Source organism: Kogia breviceps, chromosome 1 (assembly GCF_026419965.1).
Source record: "Kogia breviceps isolate mKogBre1 chromosome 1, mKogBre1 haplotype 1, whole genome shotgun sequence".
Taxonomy (NCBI): domain Eukaryota; kingdom Metazoa; phylum Chordata; class Mammalia; order Artiodactyla; family Physeteridae; genus Kogia; species Kogia breviceps.
Window position 1 is genome coordinate 116,871,813 of NC_081310.1, and position 20,683 is coordinate 116,892,495.

General features: G+C 40.5%; 1 protein-coding gene and 1 pseudogene across 2 annotated transcripts in view; both read left to right on the forward strand.

Annotated features, from left to right (window-relative positions):
* LOC131754877 (26S proteasome regulatory subunit 4 pseudogene) overlaps positions 1-2,964 on the forward strand; it is a 35,461-nt pseudogene extending 32,497 nt beyond the window's left edge.
* Positions 1-19,056, forward strand: part of CTTNBP2NL (CTTNBP2 N-terminal like) — a 66,778-nt gene extending 47,722 nt beyond the window's left edge. For both annotated transcript variants that reach the window (XM_059060734.2, XM_059060720.2), the window contains 3 exons: positions 9,918-10,148; positions 13,714-13,821; positions 14,903-19,056. In XM_059060734.2, the coding sequence (XP_058916717.1) occupies positions 9,918-10,148; positions 13,714-13,821; positions 14,903-16,390 (1,827 nt within the window). In that variant the 3' untranslated portion in view covers positions 16,391-19,056. The remainder of the gene's footprint in view (positions 1-9,917; positions 10,149-13,713; positions 13,822-14,902) is intronic.
* The last annotated feature ends 1,627 nt before the right edge of the window (positions 19,057-20,683 follow it).

Genomic DNA, 20,683 nt, shown 5'->3' on the forward strand with positions numbered 1-20,683 from the left:
TTGAATCTCATTGAGATCCTTGCTGGGTAGAGTAGTCTTGGTTGTAGTTTTTTCCCTTTCATCCCTTTAAATATGTCCTGCTACTACTCCCTTTTGGCTTGCAGAGTTTCTGCTGAAAGTTCAGCTGTTAACCTTATGGGGATTCCCTTGTATGTTATTTGTTGCTTTTCCTTTGCTGCTTTTAATATTTTTACTTTGTATTTTTTTTTTGATAGTTTGATTAATATGTGTCTTGGCGTGTTTCTCCTTGGATTTATCCTGTATGGGACTCTCTGTGCTTCCTGGACTTGACTATTTCCTTTCCCATGTTAGGGAAGTTTTCAACTATAATCTCTTCAAATATTTTCTCAGTCCCTTCCTTTTTCTCTTCTTCTTCTTGGACCCCTATAATTCAAATGTTCATGTGTTTAATGTTGTCCCAGAGGTCTCTGAGACTGTCCTTAATTCTTATCATTATTTTTTTTTTTATTCTGCTCTGTGGTAGTTTTTTCCACTATATTATCTTCCAGGTCACTTAACCGTTCTTCTGCCTCAGTTATTCTGCTATTGATTCCTCCTAGAGAATTTTAAATTTCATTTATTGTGTTTTGCATCATTGTTTGCTCTTTAGTTCTTCTAGGTTCTTGTTAAACGTTTCTTATATTTTCTCCATTCTATTTCCAAGATTTTGGATCATCTTTACTGTCATTACTCTGAGTTCTTTTTCAGGTAGACTGCCTATTTCCTCTTCATTTGTTTGGTCTGGTGGGTTTTTACCTTCATCTGCTGCATATTTCTCTGTCTTATTTTGATCAACTTACTTTTGGAGGTCGCCTTTTCACATGCTGTAGGTTCATAGTTCCCATTGTTTTTGGTGTCTGACCCCCAGTGGGTAAGGTTGGTTCAGTGGGTTCCATAGGCTTCCTGATGGAGGGGACTGGTGCCTGTGTTCTGGTGGATGAGGCTGGATCTTGTCTTTCTGGTGAGCAGGACTACATATGGTGGTGTGTTTTGGGGTGTCTGTGAACTTAGTATGATTTTAGGCAGCCTCTCTGCTAATGGGTGGGGTTGTGTTCCTGTCTTGCTATTTGTTTGGCATGGGGTGTCCAGCACTGGAGCTTGCTGGTCATCAAATGGAGCTGGATCTTAGCATTGAGACTTAGATCTCTGGGAGAGCTTTCGCTGATTGATATTACATGGGGCCAGGAGGTTTCTGGTGGTCCAGTGCCCTGAACTTGGCTCTCCCACTCAGAGGCTTAGGCCTGACACCCAGCCAGAGCACCAAGACCCTGTCAGCCACACAGCCAGGTACATGGGGAGTTTCTTGACTTTTGGGAAGTCGGAGGTCTTCTGCCAATGTTCTGTAGGTGTTCTGTAGGAGTTGTTCCACATATAGATGTATTTGTGTGGAGCAAGTTGATCTCCACGTCTTAGTCCTCCATCTTGACGGTCCTCCTTCTCATTATATTTTAAGAGACGTATGGTCCCCTGAATAAAAGTGATTAAGATCTAATGCAGCATTAAAAATTATGCTTTCGACTTCTGGCAGCAGCGGCTCGAGAGGCCGAAGCAAGATGCGTCAAAGTCAGAGTGGTGGTCATTGTCCTGGAGGTGGAAAGAAGGATGGCAAGGATAAGAAAAAGAATTATGAATCTCCTATACCAGCTAGAGTGGGCCAAAAGAAGAAGAAAACAAAGGGACCAGATGCTGCCAGCATACTGCCCCTGGTGATACCTCACACTCAGTGCTGGTTAAAATTATTGAAGTTAGAGAGAATTAAAGACTGTCTTCTCATGGAGGAAGAATTCATTAGAAATCAGGAACAAATGAGGCCTTTAGAAGAAAAGCAAGAGGAGGAAAAATCAAAGGTGGGTGATCTGAAGGGCACCCCAATGTCAATAGGAACCTTGGAAGAAACATTGATGACAATCATGCCATCATGTCTACATCTCTGGGCTCAGAACACTAGGTCAGCATTCTTTCATTTGTAGACAGGGATCTGCTGGAACCGGGCTGCTCAGTCCTGCTCAGCCACAGGTGCATGCTGTGATAGGGGTGCTGATGGATGACACGGATCCCTTGATCACAATGATGAAAGTGGAAAAGGCCCCCCAGGAGACCTATGCTGATATTGGAGCATTGGACAACCAAATCCAGGAAATTAAGGAATCTATGGAACTTCCACTCACTCATCCTAAATATTATGAAGAGATGGGTGTAAAGCCCCCTAAGGGGGTCATTCTGTATGGTCCACCTGGCACAGGTAAAACCTTCCTAGCCAAAGCAGTAGTAAACCAAAACTCGGCCACTTTCTTGAGAGTGGTTGGCTCTGAACTTATTTAGAAGTATCTAGGCGATGGGCCCAAACTTGTTCAGGAACTGCTTTGAGTTGCTGAAGAACATGCACCATCCATCGTGTTTATTGATGAAATTGATGCTGTTGAGTCGGAAAGGTACGACTCAAATTCTGGTGGTGAGAGAGAATTTCAGCGAACAGTGTTGGAGCTGTTGAACCAGTTAGATGGGTTTGATTCAAGGGGAGACATGAAAGTTATCATGGCCACAAACCAAATAGAGACTTTAGACCCAGCACTTATCAGACCAGGCCACATTGACAGGAAGATCGAGTTCCCCTTGCCGGATGAAAAGTCGAAGAAGCACATCTCTCACATCCACACGAGCAGGATGACACTAACCCTGGACGACTTGATCATGGCTAAAGATGACCTCTCCTCTCTGATGCCAACATCAAGGCAATCTGTACAGAAGCTGGTCTGATGGCCTTGAGAGAACTCTGTAGGATAAAAGTAACAAATGAAGACTTCAGAAAGTTTAAAGAAAATGTCCTTTATAAAAAACAAGGCACCCCTGAGGGACTCTATCTCTAGTGGACCACAGTTGCCTTCCAGGAAAAGGTTGGAAGTGTGTCAATCCCTCAGAGGAGTGAGGTTGGGGAAGTTTCTCAGGAGTCCATGTTCCGGCTGATCTTCATTAGCACAGCATCCTGAGTACCTTTTGAGCATGATGTGTAGGACGCCCATCTGTCTCTCTTCATATGTTGGTCACATGCAGTGCTCTCTTACCAATAAAGTGTGCTCTTTCTCAAAAAAAAACAATTATACTTTCAAATTCTTAATTTATATTCAGAGCATTAATTTGTTCAGGTCTTATAGAATCCCTTACACATTTTCTTCCCCACCTCAAAAAGTTTTTTATTTAGACCCAGTCCAGAATGTATATGTAACTTGTTTCAATCACATACATAGACTAAAGTAATAAAATAGAACAAAGACAAAAAAACTCAACACACCTATTACAATTTCATTAAGAGTTTTCTCAGGACTCTCTCAAATCTGAATGTTGAAGCAGCTACATTGTTCTGTTTACCCATATTCTTATTCTATCAAAAAGCAGTCTATGGGCTTCCCTGGTGGCGCAGTGGTTGAGAATCTGCCTGCCGATGCAGGGGACACGGGTTCGTGCCCTGGTCCGGGAAGATCCCACATGCCGCGGAGCAACTAAGCCCGTGAGCCATGGCCGCTAGCCTGCGCGTCCGGAGCCTGTGTTCCGCAATGGGAGAGGCCACAACAGTGAGAGGCCCGCATACCGCAAAAAAAAAAAAAAAAAAAAAAAAAAAAAGCAGTCTACTAGCTAGAAGTACTACACTTGTAGCTATTTGTACTAAACTTATCATTTTTAGTCTTCAAAAGAATTTATTACACTGTAGTCAAATAATATTGTCACATGATCCTCTGAACTGATGTAAATAGTTGCTTTTATAAATATCTATAGTTGCAAACTGACCCCAAGAGGAATCTTTTTTTTTTTTTAACCAGGAGGATGAACGTTTTATTAAAAATACAAGGGGAATCTTTGAAGCTCATCTGCTTCAAAGTCAGTTTGCTAAATATATATATCGATTAAGTGATTATACTAAGTAAATCCTAGATTTTACTAACAGCAAAATAAAATATTGACCTCACTAAAATGATGAGAGTAAGGAGAGGCTAAGACATCAGGAAAGAGGCTGGAAAGTAAATATCTGTTACATGTCTTGGGCTTAAGGCAAAATATAGGATATAGGAAGAAGAAAGATGTATAAGTGCTTTTTCCTTCAGATCACTTGCAATCTAAGTAGGTTGACAGAAAAGACAGAAAAGTGAAAAGTGTTTAATAACAATGCAAGAGATAAGTATCAACTGACCACATTATATAATATGTCACACATGGCAGTTCAGGATTGATTGCTAAGTAAATAGAATGTTATTGGTTATCCAGGTTCCTGATACATTTTTAGTGATGTGTTACTTCTGAGTTATCTGGGATTGGTGAATTTAATTTTGCTTTTAATGGAAATTTCCTAGCCTGATCCAATTTTACAGAATCTTAAGTCTGTGGGGTTGAGTTTAAGTCATTGGCTCTAAAACAGGAAAATCTATATTCTAAATTTGGTTATTGAAAAAATTAATTCATATTTGTAGTATTTACTTTGTGTCAGGTACTATAGGAAGCATTTTACATTACTTATTTAATTTTTATAACAAACCTATGGGTAGATTGTTACTCTCATTCTACAGATGAGGAATCTGAGGCACAGAGAAGTTAAGGTTGTTACTAAAGGTAATACAGAAAGTAGTCGTGACAGGATATAATCCCAGTTCTGTTAGACTCTAGGGCCCAAAAATATTAAAGAAAATAAACATATAGAAAAGACCAGATTTGAGAATACAGCATTTATGGTTAAGTGGAAGGAGCACTCGGTTATCAATAATATATTAGACATATTTTTTAAATGATGAAAATTTTCTCTTTTTGCTCCCATGATAAATTTTGTGCCATTTTCCAGAAATTAGTTTAATTCCAATAAGGCTAAATCCTCTTTTATCAATATTATCAAACAGTAAAATCTGGTTTTCTTTCAGCAAGTGAAAAGGAACTTCCAGAACAAAGGTTATACTTGTAATGTTGTTATCATCTTTATCCAGAATGGTTGCTTTATTTCCAGTTGTTCAGGCAGCTATTTATAGTTTATTAGGGACTCCAGAGTATAAGTGATTTGAAGATTAATAGATTCAAATTGTGTGTAAAAAGGATTCCTTTTAACATGCTTTTGGTAACATTAATAAAAACCATTTTGGAATCACGTTTTTTGTCTTTCTGATCCCTGACATAGAATTATTCAGATATTTTTAAAGGCATAATGTTTATATTGCTGTTTACTTTTATAAGTATCACTTCAGAATTGGCAATAAATGGCAAAATTGCATATCTTAATACAGTTCTGGTATCAGCCTGAGTCTTGAAAATAAAACCTTGTACTTAAATATAAGCCCCCACATTTAAATGGGCCATAATTCTTCACCTTTACATTTGGAACTTTTCATGTTGGTGATTATCATCCAAAGAATAAAGAGATTGATTTCCTATTTTAAGATTGAAATATATATATAATTTATACCATTATCGGGACTTCCCTGTTGGCACAGTGGTTAAGAATCCGCCTGCCAATTCAGGGGACACGGGTTCGATCCCTGGTCCAGGAAGATCCCACATGCCGCGGAGCAACTAAGCCCATGCGTCACAACTACTGAGCCCACGCACCACAACTACTGAAGCCCGGGCACCAGAGCCTGTGTTCTGCAACAAGTGAAGCCACTGCAATGAGAAGGCCGTGCACCACGATGAAGAGTAGCCCCCGCTTGCTGCAACTATAGAAAGCCCGCACACAGCAACGAAGACCCAATGCAGTCTATATATATATATATATATATATATATATATATATATATATACTATTATCTACTTATAATATTGAACTATTATGTATATATGATATATACATATGTTATTTATTATAATAAATAAATTATTTATTTATTATAGAGAGATGGTGATTGCTTCATATTTCTTTTTGTAGTTTATCATAGCAAAGCTGAAATTTTTGGAGAGCAAACATGGCATATCCAAGGATATTATGTGGTTTTATTTTAAGCTTTCAGTAGTGGTGTGTTTCATTCAGCCTATAACAGTAAAAATAAATGAGTAATGGATGACTAGTATATTTTGTGTGCTATAGTAATATCTTCTGTCATTGAATCTGTCTAACCAGCCAGTTACTTTACTGTTGTCTGAAATAAAGATCATTGTGTTTTCTGACAATGTAGGAATTTCTGTTCAGTTAAAATATATGTTGTCATTGAAGTAAAAATAATGAAATTGCAAGAAATATATTGATTTTAGCTGTACTCCTGAACTCCTCTCCCCCAAAGTGAAATCCAGATCATTTTAAAGTTCTTATAAAATAGCTGAGGGCTTCCCTGGTGGCACAGTGGTTGGGGGTCCGCCTGCCAATGTAGGGGGCGCGGGTTCGTGCCCCGGTCTGTGGGGATCCCGCATGCCGCGGAGCGGCTGGGCCCGTGAGCCATGGCCGCTGCACCTGCGCATCCGGAGCCTGTGCGCCGCAGCACGAGAGGCCACGACAGTGAGAGGCCCGCGTACCACAAAAAAAAAAAAAAAAAAAAAAAAGCTGAAATTTCATTAAAATATTAAAACTCAGCCTTGATAGTTTTTAGTATAGGTACTTAGCCTCTAAATTTTGACCTGAAACATAAACGGTAGTGATAGCATGTCTAGTCATTCACGTTGATAACCAGCCTCCACGATGGCCCCCAGTGGTCCTCCCTCCTGTTATTCACACCCTTAAGTAGTCCCACCCACCCACATTTACCAGGGTTGGTCTGTGTGATTGCTAGAATACACCAGAAATGATGGTAAGTCACTTCTGAGATTAGGTTACAAGACAGTGGGACTTGCATCTGGATGTGTCTATGTATGTCTGTCTCTCACTCTCTCACATCACTTGCTCTGTTGGAAGCCAGTACGTGCTAGGAACCAAGGCCTAACCCAAAGACTAAGCTTGGAAATGGATCCTCCAGCCCTAGTCGTGCCTTCAGATGGCTGCATCCTTGGCCAGCAGCTTGACTGCAACCTCATGAGACACTGAGCCAGAAGCACCCAGCTCAGCCCTCAGCCCCTCCCAGATTCCTGACCCTCAGAAACTGTATGAGATAAAAAATGTTTACTAAGCATTTAAATTTGGGAGTAATTTGTTACGCAGGAATAGATAACCAATGCACACCTCCACTAAAGCTTGTTTCATTTGTCAAATCTTAACGTCTGTTTTTGGTTATTGTTGTTATTATTTGTGCTGTTAAATGTGTAATACATACAATTCACCCGACTGAAGCATTAAGTTGGATGGAAAATACTATATTCTGTCTCCCATTTTCCAATCCAGTGTTTTGTATACTAAAAACAGAATTCACTTTTTCCATATTCGGGTCCCATATTAGAATGTACTTAAAAGAATTGTTTTGTGACAAGGAGCCTTTTTTAGATTATTCCGCAGATTCTTTTCATTTATGTGTGAAGCTACCAATTTTGTATAACTTGTAATTACTATGCAAGTGATTATGGAATTACTGTGAAATACTTCAAGAGAAAACAGGCAGCTTAACAACTATTCTCAGAGAAGTCTGAGACCACCAAAGAAGCTCCTCATCTACTACTTGTAACTCTGTGATGCTTATTAATTCTACAGAATAATAACAGTGTGGGTTTTAAAAAGTCATATTTTTAAGGATTAGTTAACTATATACTCAAACCTGAGAGAGAGGGCTTCTTAGCAGATGCAGCTTCTTAGCATCATCAAGATCATGAATTGTACCCCCAGCTCTGCTCTCCCATCCCACTTTCTCCATGGTGTTCTGAAAAGGAAAAGGTCATAAAAATACTCAGGTTCACTTTTTCCTCTACTAAACCAATTTTAGTGCCAATAATTGTTTCTTTTCCATAGCTAATCATACAGAAACAATAATCATGAATAAAAGATGTGACAGAAAAGTAGAATTTCAACTTCTTAAACAGTTTTTTTTTCTCTTGCTTCCTTTGTGTTTTTCTAAACATGGATATGCCTTAGGACATTAATAGCTACAAATAGATACTTTCAGTGAATCCTGGGTTATCAGTCTCATGTTTTTATACCTGAACTTAAAGAAACATGTTCTTAATGAAAAGAAAACATTGATGAGTCCCATATTCTTTGACATTAGTGCTCTTAAATATGTAACTAAAAATTAGCTTTTTTGTCTATTCTTGCCATGATTCTTAAAAAACAATAATAAAAATAGCCAATTTTGGAATTGGCCTTGTCTTCCTCTATCCTAAATAGACAAGATTATTTTGAAATTTTACTGAAAATTTCCCTTTAATTTGGACCTGAAAAAAAATAGGATTCTGTCTTTCAAATCCCTCCCCCCTTCAATTCACATGCTCACATGTGCACACCTGCACATACACGCACACTTGTAATAAGGTTAGGAGGATGGTTATCAGTAACTTAAAGGAACAAACGAATTTCACTCTTCAAATATTTAGTATACAAATGTTACCCAAATACTCCAATAATGTCATCACTTAAGACAGTTGTAGTCTAGCCAGAAGTAAAACCACCAGCGCTTCTAACTCTGCTTTGAACATCTGCCAACTGATACCAACACAAATTTGTAACACAAGGCTAATTCCTGAGTCTTGAACTTGGACAGTCTAATGAAGAAGGAGGCATCAAATTTTCAGCACTGAAACATGTCAGAAAAACCCCATGTTTGCTTTATTTTCTTGAGGGTTTTTGTTTTTCTAAGCATGGTCACTGAATTGTGTATTTTTCTTTTCAAATGGGTTCCCATTTGTGGGTGGTGGTAACTCCTGATGAAGTAATTTTTAAAAATTGAGAAATAACAGTTTTCATAACTAGATTTCATTTGAAAGCTTAAATTATATAGTACTTCACTAAGATTTTTGAGGAAGTTTCCTCAACCCTCTATTAACACTTCTCTTTTTTTTTTGTAAAATGTCTCAGGAAACATTTAAATGTCTGTTTAGTAAGGTAATTGTTAATTTCACTCTGTTCACCTGTGCATAATATATGATGCTTATATGAAATAGTACTTCAAGTCTTTCCTAGCAGATATAAGAGGGAAGCCTAAGAATCTCCTTTCACTCCCTTCCTGATCATTCGACCTGACTTGGCGCCCAGGCCCAAACCCATAGGCCAGACTCCAAGCACCAGCCCACATTCCCTGCTCAAGTTCCCTTTCATCTCCAAAGCTCACCAAGCCCTGAAGGGGACAGAAAGGAGGATGGAAGACAGCTGAACAGAGGTTAGAACAGGGGGGTGGAATTGGCAGCAGGTAGAAGGACTTTGTCTGCATCTCTAGTGGTGAGTGCCTCCACCCTCTTGACTGGCCAAAAATTGAGTGAAGTTCTATGGGGACAAATCACAAACAGTCCTCTATTATAGTGTAAAAATATCTTTAGCATCCTTTACTTATCTACAGCCACCTGGTTAGGTCTCTAAACATATAAACTCTTAAAGGTATTATGCTTACCGTATTTTAGAAATGTAAATGCCATAACACAGAAAAGATAAGATATACCTGTTGGTAATAGAAGCATTCATAAGCTGAGGCAGTAAGTGTGGTGGTTAAGGGCACAGACTCTAGAGCCGGGCTGCCCGGGTTTAAATCCCAATTCTGACAGCTTGCTAGATGAGTAACCTGAAACAAGTCACTTGACCTCTCCGTATCTCATCTGCAAAATGGAGATGATAGCACTACATTATAGGGTTGTAAAATTTAAATAACCTGAACCTAAACACTTAGATCAATGTCTAACTGGTACTTAGCTTTACATAAGTATTTGTTCCCATTAATATGCTATGCCCCTTTTCTGATGTTATTTCTATACTTAGATGACCCTGTCTGATTTGTAGTCAAAAGGTTACTTCATATTCACACCACTACCTTTGATGTCTAACTACTAACAGGTCCCCTCCTCAGCAGTATTTGAAAGCAAAATGCTTATTTTCCCTTCTTTCCCAGGCCCAACACAGAGATACTTTCATTGAAGAACGCTATGGAAAATATAACATCAGTGATCCTTTAATGGCACTCCAGAGAGACTTTGAAACACTGAAGGAGAAGAACGATGGCGAGAAGCAGCCAGTCTGCACAAACCCGCTCTCGATCCTTAAGGTGGTGATGAAGCAGTGCAAGAACATGCAGGAGCGCATGCTGTCGCAGCTGGCTGCTGCTGAGAGCAGGCACCGCAAGGTGGGTTCACTGCTGACGTGCACCTGCAAACTCCTGAAATGCCTGACACTTTCTTGTCTGCTGCCAGCTCTCACAGTAACTTAACTGGGAGGTCTCACAGGTGTAAAAAAGCCCCTGAGCTTACCTAAGAGCCAGGAGATAGAAAATGCAGGTTATTCCAAATGTTAAATTTAGGCAGTGTGCCAGACGCATTATTTCAGATGGCATTTCTTCTTGATATGACACTCCAAAACACTTGGTATGTTTTTTCAACTCTTGGTCATCCAAACTTTGGCAACAAACTGGGGCTTGACCAAGCCTTGTAGCTGAACGGAGTGTTCCCTGTTTGCTTACTTAAGTGATAAATAGAAAGATTAACAGGTATTTGGGGAATGCTATATCAGAGAGAGAAAGAATTAGAGAATTTACCTGACTATCAATGTACAAGCCAATAGATTATTTTCATTTATTTCTAGTTTTGAGTTTCATTGCATTTTACTTCTCATGAAACCATAAACAGTCCCTAGGGTTGTTTACCTTAAAGCTGTTCTACCCTGTTAGGAAAGTGTGTGTCGGGGGGGGGGGGGGGGGTATGTTTTCTAGGTCTTACAGCCCCTGAGATAGGAAGGCAAACCTGTGCTTTCCTCTACCTCATCTCCTTGGCATTCTTCTAGTGCTTATGATTTCATTCCCCGACTTATCATTTATGGCTCAGATTTGGCCTGGAAAAAATGCTTGGCTAGAGTCTGCATTTTTAAGAACTATTGGTTTAGATTTATATCAACAAGGGGGGACATCAGTGCATTTAGTAGGAAGCATTTTATCTTGAAAAAATTGGGTTAGCAGCTGCAGTTTGATGGACCTTCATTTACTTTTATGGTTACCTGCTTTAGAGAGCCTTCTGCTTAAAATGCATCTGACAAAGTGCTTAAGGGCTTAGGTCTTGCCCATGATTTTCTTTCCCTTCACAGAGTCCAAACAAAAGGCCAGAGTGGGAGTTCTTAACCACGAATGGGTCTCAGATGTTCCATGATCCCCCAGAAAATATACAGAATGCCAAAAGTTTATGCATTTTGTAGAAAATGAATTATTTTCCCATATCCTTACTTGAATTCTCAGAGTTCTCCAAGACCCAGAAAAGTTTAACCTCTGGACTAGACTGAAGTAATCTGAAGACATTTATGCCCCAATTTAAAAGGTGTCAGTGAGTTTGAGGTAGTTGCCTAAATTTGGGGGCTTTTACATAATATTATAAGAAAATCTTCACAACATCCTTGTTTGATAGGCAGGCCTGTTTTCTATTTCATACATGAAGTAACTGAGTTGTACTGAAGGGCTGGCTGGCTGTCATGCCCATTGAAGGTGAAGTGTTGGGATAATTTATGGTTCTAGGTGATTGGGGAGAGGAAGAGTTAAAAAATTCAAAATTCCCCAACACTGTATTTCAATGTAAGAAAGTATTAAATAGTTTAAAACAGCTGCCTATCTGATCCTAAGTGTTTTATCAAAGTAGAATACTGGCTTTGTTAGACATCAAACTAGAGGCTTATAATTAGGGTGCATATAGTCCCAGTTTGCCTGAGAGAATTCCAGTTTAAGCCTGTTGCCTTAGCATAGTTGTTAACAATACCCACTTTGGCTCTCAGACGTGTTAGTGGTTTGAACAGTCAATTACGTGGTTAACTCTGCTTATTATGAAAAATAGGGTCCCCTAGTCCACCCCTTCCCATTCTCTCTCCTCCTCAATATTAGAGACAACCACTTTTTTCTTTTAACTGTTTATTTTGGCAGCTAACTTCCATATTTCTAACTGATATACTGCTCTCTCTTGCTTTATCAATTTTAGACACTTATATTTCTTTTATTATAGATGTGGATTTCATTATCTTACACCCCACCTCCCTTCTCTCCACTCCTGCCATCTTCCCAAAACAAACATAATACCCTTTCCTCACCTTCATTCTCTGTCATATCTGTTATTACTAGATCTGGAGGCTGTCACAATCTGTTTCTTCAGAGGATAAACATCTGGTGTATTCCCGGGCAGTAGATGCCTGACTGAGCATTCTGTGTACAGGAATCAGGTTGCGGGGACGAATAACTCTTCTGAAAATACAAACTTGGAGCCAGTTCCCCTGTCTTCTCTCCTACATCTCACCTCTCCGGTGCAGTATCTGCCACCTGCAGGTTCCATATGTCCTTGGGGTCCTGCAGCGCAAAGCAGCTTCCTCCCCCATACCAAAGTAGTTACCACTCCTCCAGCCACTTTCTTTCTTCAGAATGTTATTAAAATATCTTGTCTGCCAAAGTCTCTCTTTTTGACTTTGTGGGTTTTTATTCTTTTCATCCCATTTCTGTCATTTTAGACGGCTCTCCGAAGGGAGAGGAGATGATCTACCACCTTTAGCCAAAAGCTGTTCTTTCTATTAAGTTGCAAAAGTTTTCTTTTTTTTTTTTAACCAGAAGGAAATACACCAAAATGTTTTCATTTTTGTACTTAAAAAGGAGTCCCAGAAAGTTTTCTCTCCTTTAATAGCAGTTATTAGCGAGGAGAAACAATAGGAAATGGCCATTGGGATGACAGTGCTCTGGCCTAGGGGGGTCTAGGTCAAGGCACCTCTGAAGCATGAGCAGAAGCTACAGAGAAATCCATAGCCATTGGAATATTATGCAGATGTAGGCAGGGTTATGTGGGGAAATGTCCCTTTAAATTTGTGTTCTTAAAATTGGGCTTAATCCTTTGGCACAAGGATAAGTGGAATGGGGTAGGCAGGTTAATTAAGAAGCCTTGTGAGGGCTTCCCTGGTGGCGCAGTGGTTGGGAGTCCGCCTGCCAATGCAGGGGACACGGGTTCGTGCCCTGGTCCAGGAAGATCCCACATGCCGCGGAGCGGCTGGGCCCGTGAGCCATGGCCACTGGGCCTGCGCGTCCGGAGCCTGTGCTCCGCAACGGGAGAGGCCACAACAGTGAGAGGCCCGTGTACCACAAAACAAAACAAAAACAAAAACAGAAGCCTTGTGAAAAATCTCCACTTAAGATCTCAATAATAGAGCCTTTTCATATGCAGGATAAAGTCAAGAGAGTCTTTTCACCTCTTATCTACTGTACACGAAATGCATATATTAATTAAGCAAGGCACAGTTAGGATGTCACCTGTTTGAAATGTTTAATTTTAGGCTTCACTCTCTGGTACCTCCAGTGATTTGAACATCAAGGGAGAGCCTCAGCTTTCAGCTTTCCATGGTCCTGCCTTGCTTCATCACCTACACCTGTCCCCTAGTCCCACCAAACTTTTATTAATTCTCTGAAACCTTCTCAGCCCCTACAGCTAATGAGTTGCTCTCTTCTATTTACATGCCACTTCGTGTTACCTCAGATAAGTATGTACTGTATTGTTTCCTAGCACATAGCTTGCATATCTTTCACCCTTCTAGACAGTGTGCTCCTTGATTGCCCTGACTGGGATTTACTTATTTATTTATCTATGGAATGATCTTGGGTGCTTAGAAGGACACTTAGTATTTAATTGTATTCTAAGTATGACTCCTTGATATTTGAAAATGATTTTTTTTTTAATTCCTTAAAGGTAATCCTAGACCTTGAGGAAGAAAGGCAAAGGCATGCACAGGACACAGCTGAAGGAGATGATGTCACCTACATGCTGGAGAAGGAGAGAGAGCGGCTGACTCAACAGGTAAATTAATGTGGAGGGGCTCAGAGCAGCATTTGCCTACAGTAGCATTTCTTGAAGATTATTCTGCATAGTGTAAATTGGTGTTGCTCAAAAAAGCAACAAATAAGTCTGGGAATTACTGGATTAAACAAAGTTAAAGAGGTTTCTAACTTCAATTTGTTAGAACCTTTAGTATGCAGAAGCACGCTGTGAGTCTTTAAGAACAAGATAGGGTATCCTGTGATTAGCAAATTTATGTTTCCATAAAATCTTTTAACATAGATCATTCACTATGGGACTGTTGTTCCATAGAACACAGTTTGGGGAACACTAACTTTGAACTCTCCCAACTTTTTTTGACTTAGGACTCCTAGTAAGAAATACATTTTACATCACAACCCAGTATATATACACATATATACATATGTGTGAAACAAAAATCTCATTAAATCATACATAACCCTTACTGCTTATAATACACATTGATATTTTCGCTTCTATTTCATTTTTTTAAATTTCTGATCACGGCTCACTAAATGGTTTTGTCGTCCATGAATGAATCTCCGAGTTTGAAAAACACTGACTAAAAGGGTTCCTTCAACCCTTTCCCTCTCACTCTCTGCCTTAAATAGGGTTGGGATGATGATTAAAGCAGGTGGCATTTGTATAAGAAGAATGATTCAAATGCAACTACTTACGTTTGTTTGTTTTTAAGACTAGAAAGAATTATTACTGAAGCTTTAAAAGTTTTCAGCGGCATTCATCACAAAATCTGGTTGATATGGCTTTCTGCTATTTTGATTGGCTCTAATCCCCTGAACTTTCCATAACATAAAGCACAATGATGATTCAGATTCCCACTAATAACCCTGAGACAATAAGAACTAGAAGTGCCTCCTAAATCATCAAAGAAAGATTAAGTCGTAGTGTGTACATTTTTATGTTAGGTGTTCTGATACTTAAATATTTGATGTAAGCACATGGCATACATGGTAATCCCATGTGCCAGAGAACAGCTAGCTTGATACACTCTACTTGATAACAGTTTTTCAGTATCTCTTTGTTTCCTTACTCTAATATGTGTGGTGGCATTCTTTTGTAGTTGGAATTTGAAAAGTCCCAAGTGAAAAAGTTTGAAAAAGAGCAGAAGAAGCTGTCCAGTCAGCTGGAAGAGGAGCGCTCCCGCCACAAGCAGCTCTCCTCCATGCTGGTGCGTGAGTGCAAGAAGGCCACCAACAAGGCCGCCGAGGAGGGCCACAAGGCGGGAGAGCTGAGCCTGAAACTAGAGAAGGAGAAGAGCCGGGTGAGCAAGCTGGAGGAAGAGCTGGCTGCTGAGAGGAAGCGGGGCTTGCAGACGGAGGCCCAGGTGGAGAAGCAGCTGTCTGAGTTTGACATTGAAAGGGAACAACTGAGAGCAAAGCTGAACCGAGAAGAGAACCGGACCAGAACTCTGAAAGAAGAGATGGAGAGTTTGAAGAAGATAGTGAAGGATCTAGAGGCTTTGCACCAGCAGAGTAGCCCCAGCGAGCAAGTGAAGAAACCAGTAACCCTGTCTAAAGGCACGGCAACTGAGCCACCCGTGCTAGTGTCCGTATTTTGCCAAACGGAGAGTTTTCAGGCAGAAAGAACCCATGGGAGCAGCACGGCCAAGGTAACAGCCACAGGGCTGCCTGGTCCCACCACTCCAGCTTACTCTTATTATGCAAAAACCAATGGACATTTTGATCCAGAAATGCAAACTACCAAGGAGCTGATTACAGGCAGCAGTGTAGAAAACCAAGCGCCTCCACGAGAGAAGCCTGTGGGATTGGCCCAAGAGAAAGCAGTAGAGAATGGTGGGTGTCCTGTGGGAATAGAGACTCCAGTCCCAGCACCTGGTCACCTCCCTTCCAGTGGGAGCTCACTGTCTCCCAGCAGCACTGCCTCTTCCTCTCTCACATCCTCTCCTTGCTCTTCACCAGTACTAACTAAGCGCTTGTTGGGGTCATCAGCTAGCAGCCCTGGCTACCAGTCATCCTACCAAGTAGGGATCAACCAGCGGTTCCATGCAGCTCGGCACAAATTTCAGTCCCAAGCAGACCAGGACCAACAAGCTAGTGGTCTACAGAGCCCTCCATCCAGGGATCTATCCCCAACCCTCATAGACAACTCTGCCGCCAAGCAGCTGGCCCGAAACACAGTCACCCAGGTGCTCTCCAGATTCACTAGCCAACAAGGACCAATCAAGCCCGTGTCTCCCAACAGCTCTCCCTTTGGCACAGACTATCGAAATCTGGCCAACACTGCCAGCCCACGAGGTGACACCAGCCATTCACCTACTCCAGGGAAAGTGTCTAGTCCTCTGAGCCCCCTGTCTCCAGGGATCAAGTCCCCTACCATCCCCAGAGCTGAGAGAGGAAACCCTCCACCCATCCCACCCAAAAAACCTGGCCTCACTCCTTCTCCATCTGCTGGCACTGCTCCACTGACCAAACCTCAGCCCCAGGCATCCTCTTTGACCACCACAGAAGACCTGGCCAGCAGCTGCTCTTCCAATGCTGTCGTAGCCAATGGCAAGGACGTTGAGATACTTTTGCCTACCAGTAGCTAGTCCCTAGGAGGGAAGTCTCCACATTTGACATTCCATCAGATTTCATCCAAGAGCTCAGTCAAACCATTGAGTCAGATCATGTTATTTATTTTGATAGTAGCTGAAACTGTCTGTATAATACATTTAGTGTATTTCACCTTTTTGTATTTTTTAGGTAGAAAGTAAGTAGTTTGGATTTTTATGATTCACATCTTTGTGCTAAAGCTAGAAGGACACCTCAAAGATGTCTGAGCTTTGCAGTCACCATCGTGTTTTGATGGAGAAAGCTAATTGAGTACCAGGTGGTGATTTCCTGTCTATTTGGGGACTAGAATCACTCAACACGCATTTGAATTATGTGGAAGTGGCTCATGCAGACTTTTTATTCCAGATGAACATGTTTTAAAAGTGCCTGAAATTAGACTGCCATGTGAATGTGATTCTGCAGCAGTAACACAAAGTGGATCATTTAACTGAAAAAAATGAGATCCTCTGTGAATTCTGAATGTTAAAAACCAACACTGCTTTTAATCCTCTTTTACTGTTTTTTAATACAAGCTTTGTGTTCAGAAACAAGGCTGCATAAGTAGAATGGGAATCCTAAAGGTGGGTGTGAACTCGCCACAAAGCTGAGCTTTATAGAGCCCTTGAGAAACCCTCCTGAACATTAAGCAGTTGGGGTGCTGATTTTCTTGTACTTTTGAAAAATTACATCGCTCCCAGTTTCCTGCATAAGTTTTTGAATACAGTGAAATCACATCTTCAAAAATATCTTCAGGCATCTACTGTTGTGTAAGGAACTTCTGATTCCAATTGCTATTACTTGAATAGGAAATGGTTACTCATTCTGTATAAAAGTTTTGCAACAGAATGAGATCTTTATTCTGTAATGAAAAAGCAATAACTTAAAGTTCACTGTCTTTGTAATATTATAAGTCAGAATCATACAGGTTTTAGCAAATTGTTACACTTTTCTCCAAGCTGCCAGCACTCTGTGTCTGTCTGTGGAACCAAATTAACTTTTGCCCAAATGGAAGTATTCATATATCTGTATAGATAAACACCCCTTCACGTGTTTAACATACACACACTTAAACACATAAATATTAGTGTGATTATATCTTTGGAGTTTGCAATATAGCATAAAGGACGAGTAGAAATGCATGTTAAGATTACCTACCAAAGCAACTAGATATAGCTGGGACCCAGTCAATCAAAGGAGGAATCTTGTCCACCAGGAGGGGAAAATTTCAAATGAAATCAGGTCTTCAGCATCATAAGAAGACAAGGCCAAACCAACCCAGTGTCACAGAACTCAACTGGTCATATAAGTGTGTGAAGCAGGTCGGTCACTCAAGTGATGTATGACCACTGGGAGCCGTGGAAGCTGTAGCAAACTGAAGTGCCCAAGCCCCGTTACAAAGGGCACCCCCTGTTCAGTTTCAGCTGCCTGTTGCCGTGCAAGAATGCTAGACCCGGTTACCAGCTCCTAAAATTTTTGTGAAATCCAAATTCATGAGAAACATTCTCATTTTTAAATATCAAGAACTGATCCAAAAAAATTTAAATACTTCTAGTTAAACACTTCTGCAGCTGGATTTAGCCCACAAGCTGCCGAGCTGCGTCCTCTTTCATTCTAGAAACTTCGGTCATTTCCATCACAGCAAGTTTGTGAGGACAGAAGCCTCCAGACTTTCCAACCTGTTGGCTAGTACAGCCAACAAACTCCACAGAGTATAATGACTATTCTCCTCTTCCAAACAGGACTGTCTGCAACCCAGCTCAGACATGGTGGGTACATGATTTTGTGTCCACAAGGATGAAGAGGCCTTGGTGTCCTCACATACATTTTTCTAGCCAACATCTATCCAGCAGCCACTGACCTGCTGTAATTTAAATCTATTTCCTCTTAATCCAACATGAGTTGATGGGGGAAAAGCAAGTGATGGAAATCAAGATAAATCACTATGGAGTATATTGGTGTCTGCACAGCTTATGGTTTGACTAAAGACAATACATCAAAAAATTAAAATACTATTAATGCCCCAGCGTGTCTACCAAATGATAAAGGAGTTATCTTAAACTTCCCAGAGCAATCAGGCATTAAGTTTTATTCCCGTGCATAGTCACATGAACTGGATGATAAAATAGCTGAACTTTCTAAGCAGAAGAGGGGGCTATAATCCCAGAGTGTTATTACCTCTTGCTTTAAATGGTAATCTTACAAATTGCATTGTGCTCTTCTTTTGTTTTGGCATAGATATATATAGAGAGAGATACTATAAGGAAGTTTATTTCTTAGGAAGTGCACTGAATAATGTATTTCTTCTACAGTGTAATATGGGGGTGGGGAAATGCAAAAGAAATGTGTATTTTTGCTAGTTGCCTATCTTCTGAGATAAATAAGCACAATACTGCAATGGATCCAATAATCCAGTTAGGTATTATAGATTAGTATTTAAGTTTGCTGTAGATTGTGTATGTGCTAAGTAAAAGTTCTGTGATTCACAATTTTGGTCTTAACCCATGTTGCAAAAGCTGTGTTACTGGTCAACAGATTATAATGCTGTGCAATGCATACATAGCACAAGCATTAACTAGTCCTTAACATGTGTAAAGCCAAATGTACCATGCAGAAGTCTTCACCTGTTTTTATAGCAGACTTCATTAAAACAAGTTAAATCCTACTGTCTGGGCAAAAAATAGTCTTGTTTGTACGAAATGAAGAATGTTGCACAACAGGGCCGATTTTATTGGGGAAGGAGCAGATTGGTGAAGAGGGAGCACTCACTCCTGGCTTTAAAAACACAAACGAAGTCAGTGACCCATCCAGGTTTGACCCCAAAAGGAGCTGGGACATTGGTTTTCCTTAGAATCTTAGAGCTGGGAGAAGTCTTCACAATAATCCAGTCTAATTTTTAAACCATTTGGGGATTCTGGACCTTTTGAGAATCTAAAACCAGCTAGACTCTATCCCCAGAAAAATGTATATGCTTATGTGCAAAATTTGGTTGATGGCTTCATGGTATCCAGAGACCTTGAAGCCATCCATGAATCATGTACTCTAAGAATGACTGATCTTGTCCAGCCCTCTCATTTTACAAATGACTGATGCATCTCTTGTCTCCTAGTCCAGTGCTGTTGCTGCTACACTGTTAGCAAATGCTAGTGTAGCCAGACAAATGCACTTGAAAATCCTTTGATGTACAAAAGATGTTCAAACAGTGTGGATGTTTACATATCTAATTTCCCAGCATTTAAGCCAATTAATGATCATTTCAACAAACACAGGTTATATCCATTTTTTCATAACAGCCTCACTTCAGCAATGCTTGCCTTGTCAGTTTGTGTGTGTGTGTGTGTGTGTGTGTGTGTGTGTGTGTGTAATTTATAAAGAGCGCTTCTGATGCTTAGCCCTTGAAACAGAACTTCAAATGTCTTTTGAGAAATGCTGCTTCAGAATAGTTTGTGTTTTCATAATGCATCAGAGGTAGGCAATGAGCATTGTGTGTTCCACAGGAGTAATTTTAATTTAATTGCTATAAAACTAGTTGAGAAAGCTTGAGAGCCTGTCCACCCATCTGCTCACATATCAATGGCCAGTTCATTGGTACAAGTAAAGGAGGAGAAAGGAGACTGGGGTAGTGATTCTCAAACTTTATTGTGCTTAAGGGAATCCTGCTAAAAATAAGGATTCCTAGGGATTGGGCCTAGGGGCCAGGTGATGCAGGTGATCTGAGGGTCACATTTTGAGAAATAGTGCCTCATAGCCCATACCTGTTCTTTCACAAGAACTTACTTGCCTCTAACCTAAGGAGATGTCTTGAGCTCTGGAATCTGTTTTGCTAGAATGTCAATGATACTCAGAGTCAAGAGTGCCTACTTGGATTCCAAGCACCATGTTAATGATTCCACACACATATTCTCTTTACTAATTTGCACAAGGGTGCTGTGAGGTGTTCCTCATCCCCAGTGTGCACATGAGGTAGTTGAAGACCAGAGATTTGTACTAGAGACCTTAGTAAGTCACAGGGCCTGAATTGAAAACCCAGTACTTTGCTCTTTCCACTACCTGCTTCCCAAATGAGAATCTCCTGAGTCACTCATTACGCCAGTTCCAGGACCTTCAACCCTGGAGATTCTGGTCAGTAGACCAAGGTGGAGCTCAAGATAAGTGCCTGCGCTGCTTCTTAGCATGAGGCAGGTTTAAACCTTGCAGGACACCATGCTACTCCTCCACCACCCTAACCTAGAGACCTTTATCAGGTCAGGTAAATGGAACAAAAACAAAACATCTTAATTCCCCTCAAGCAA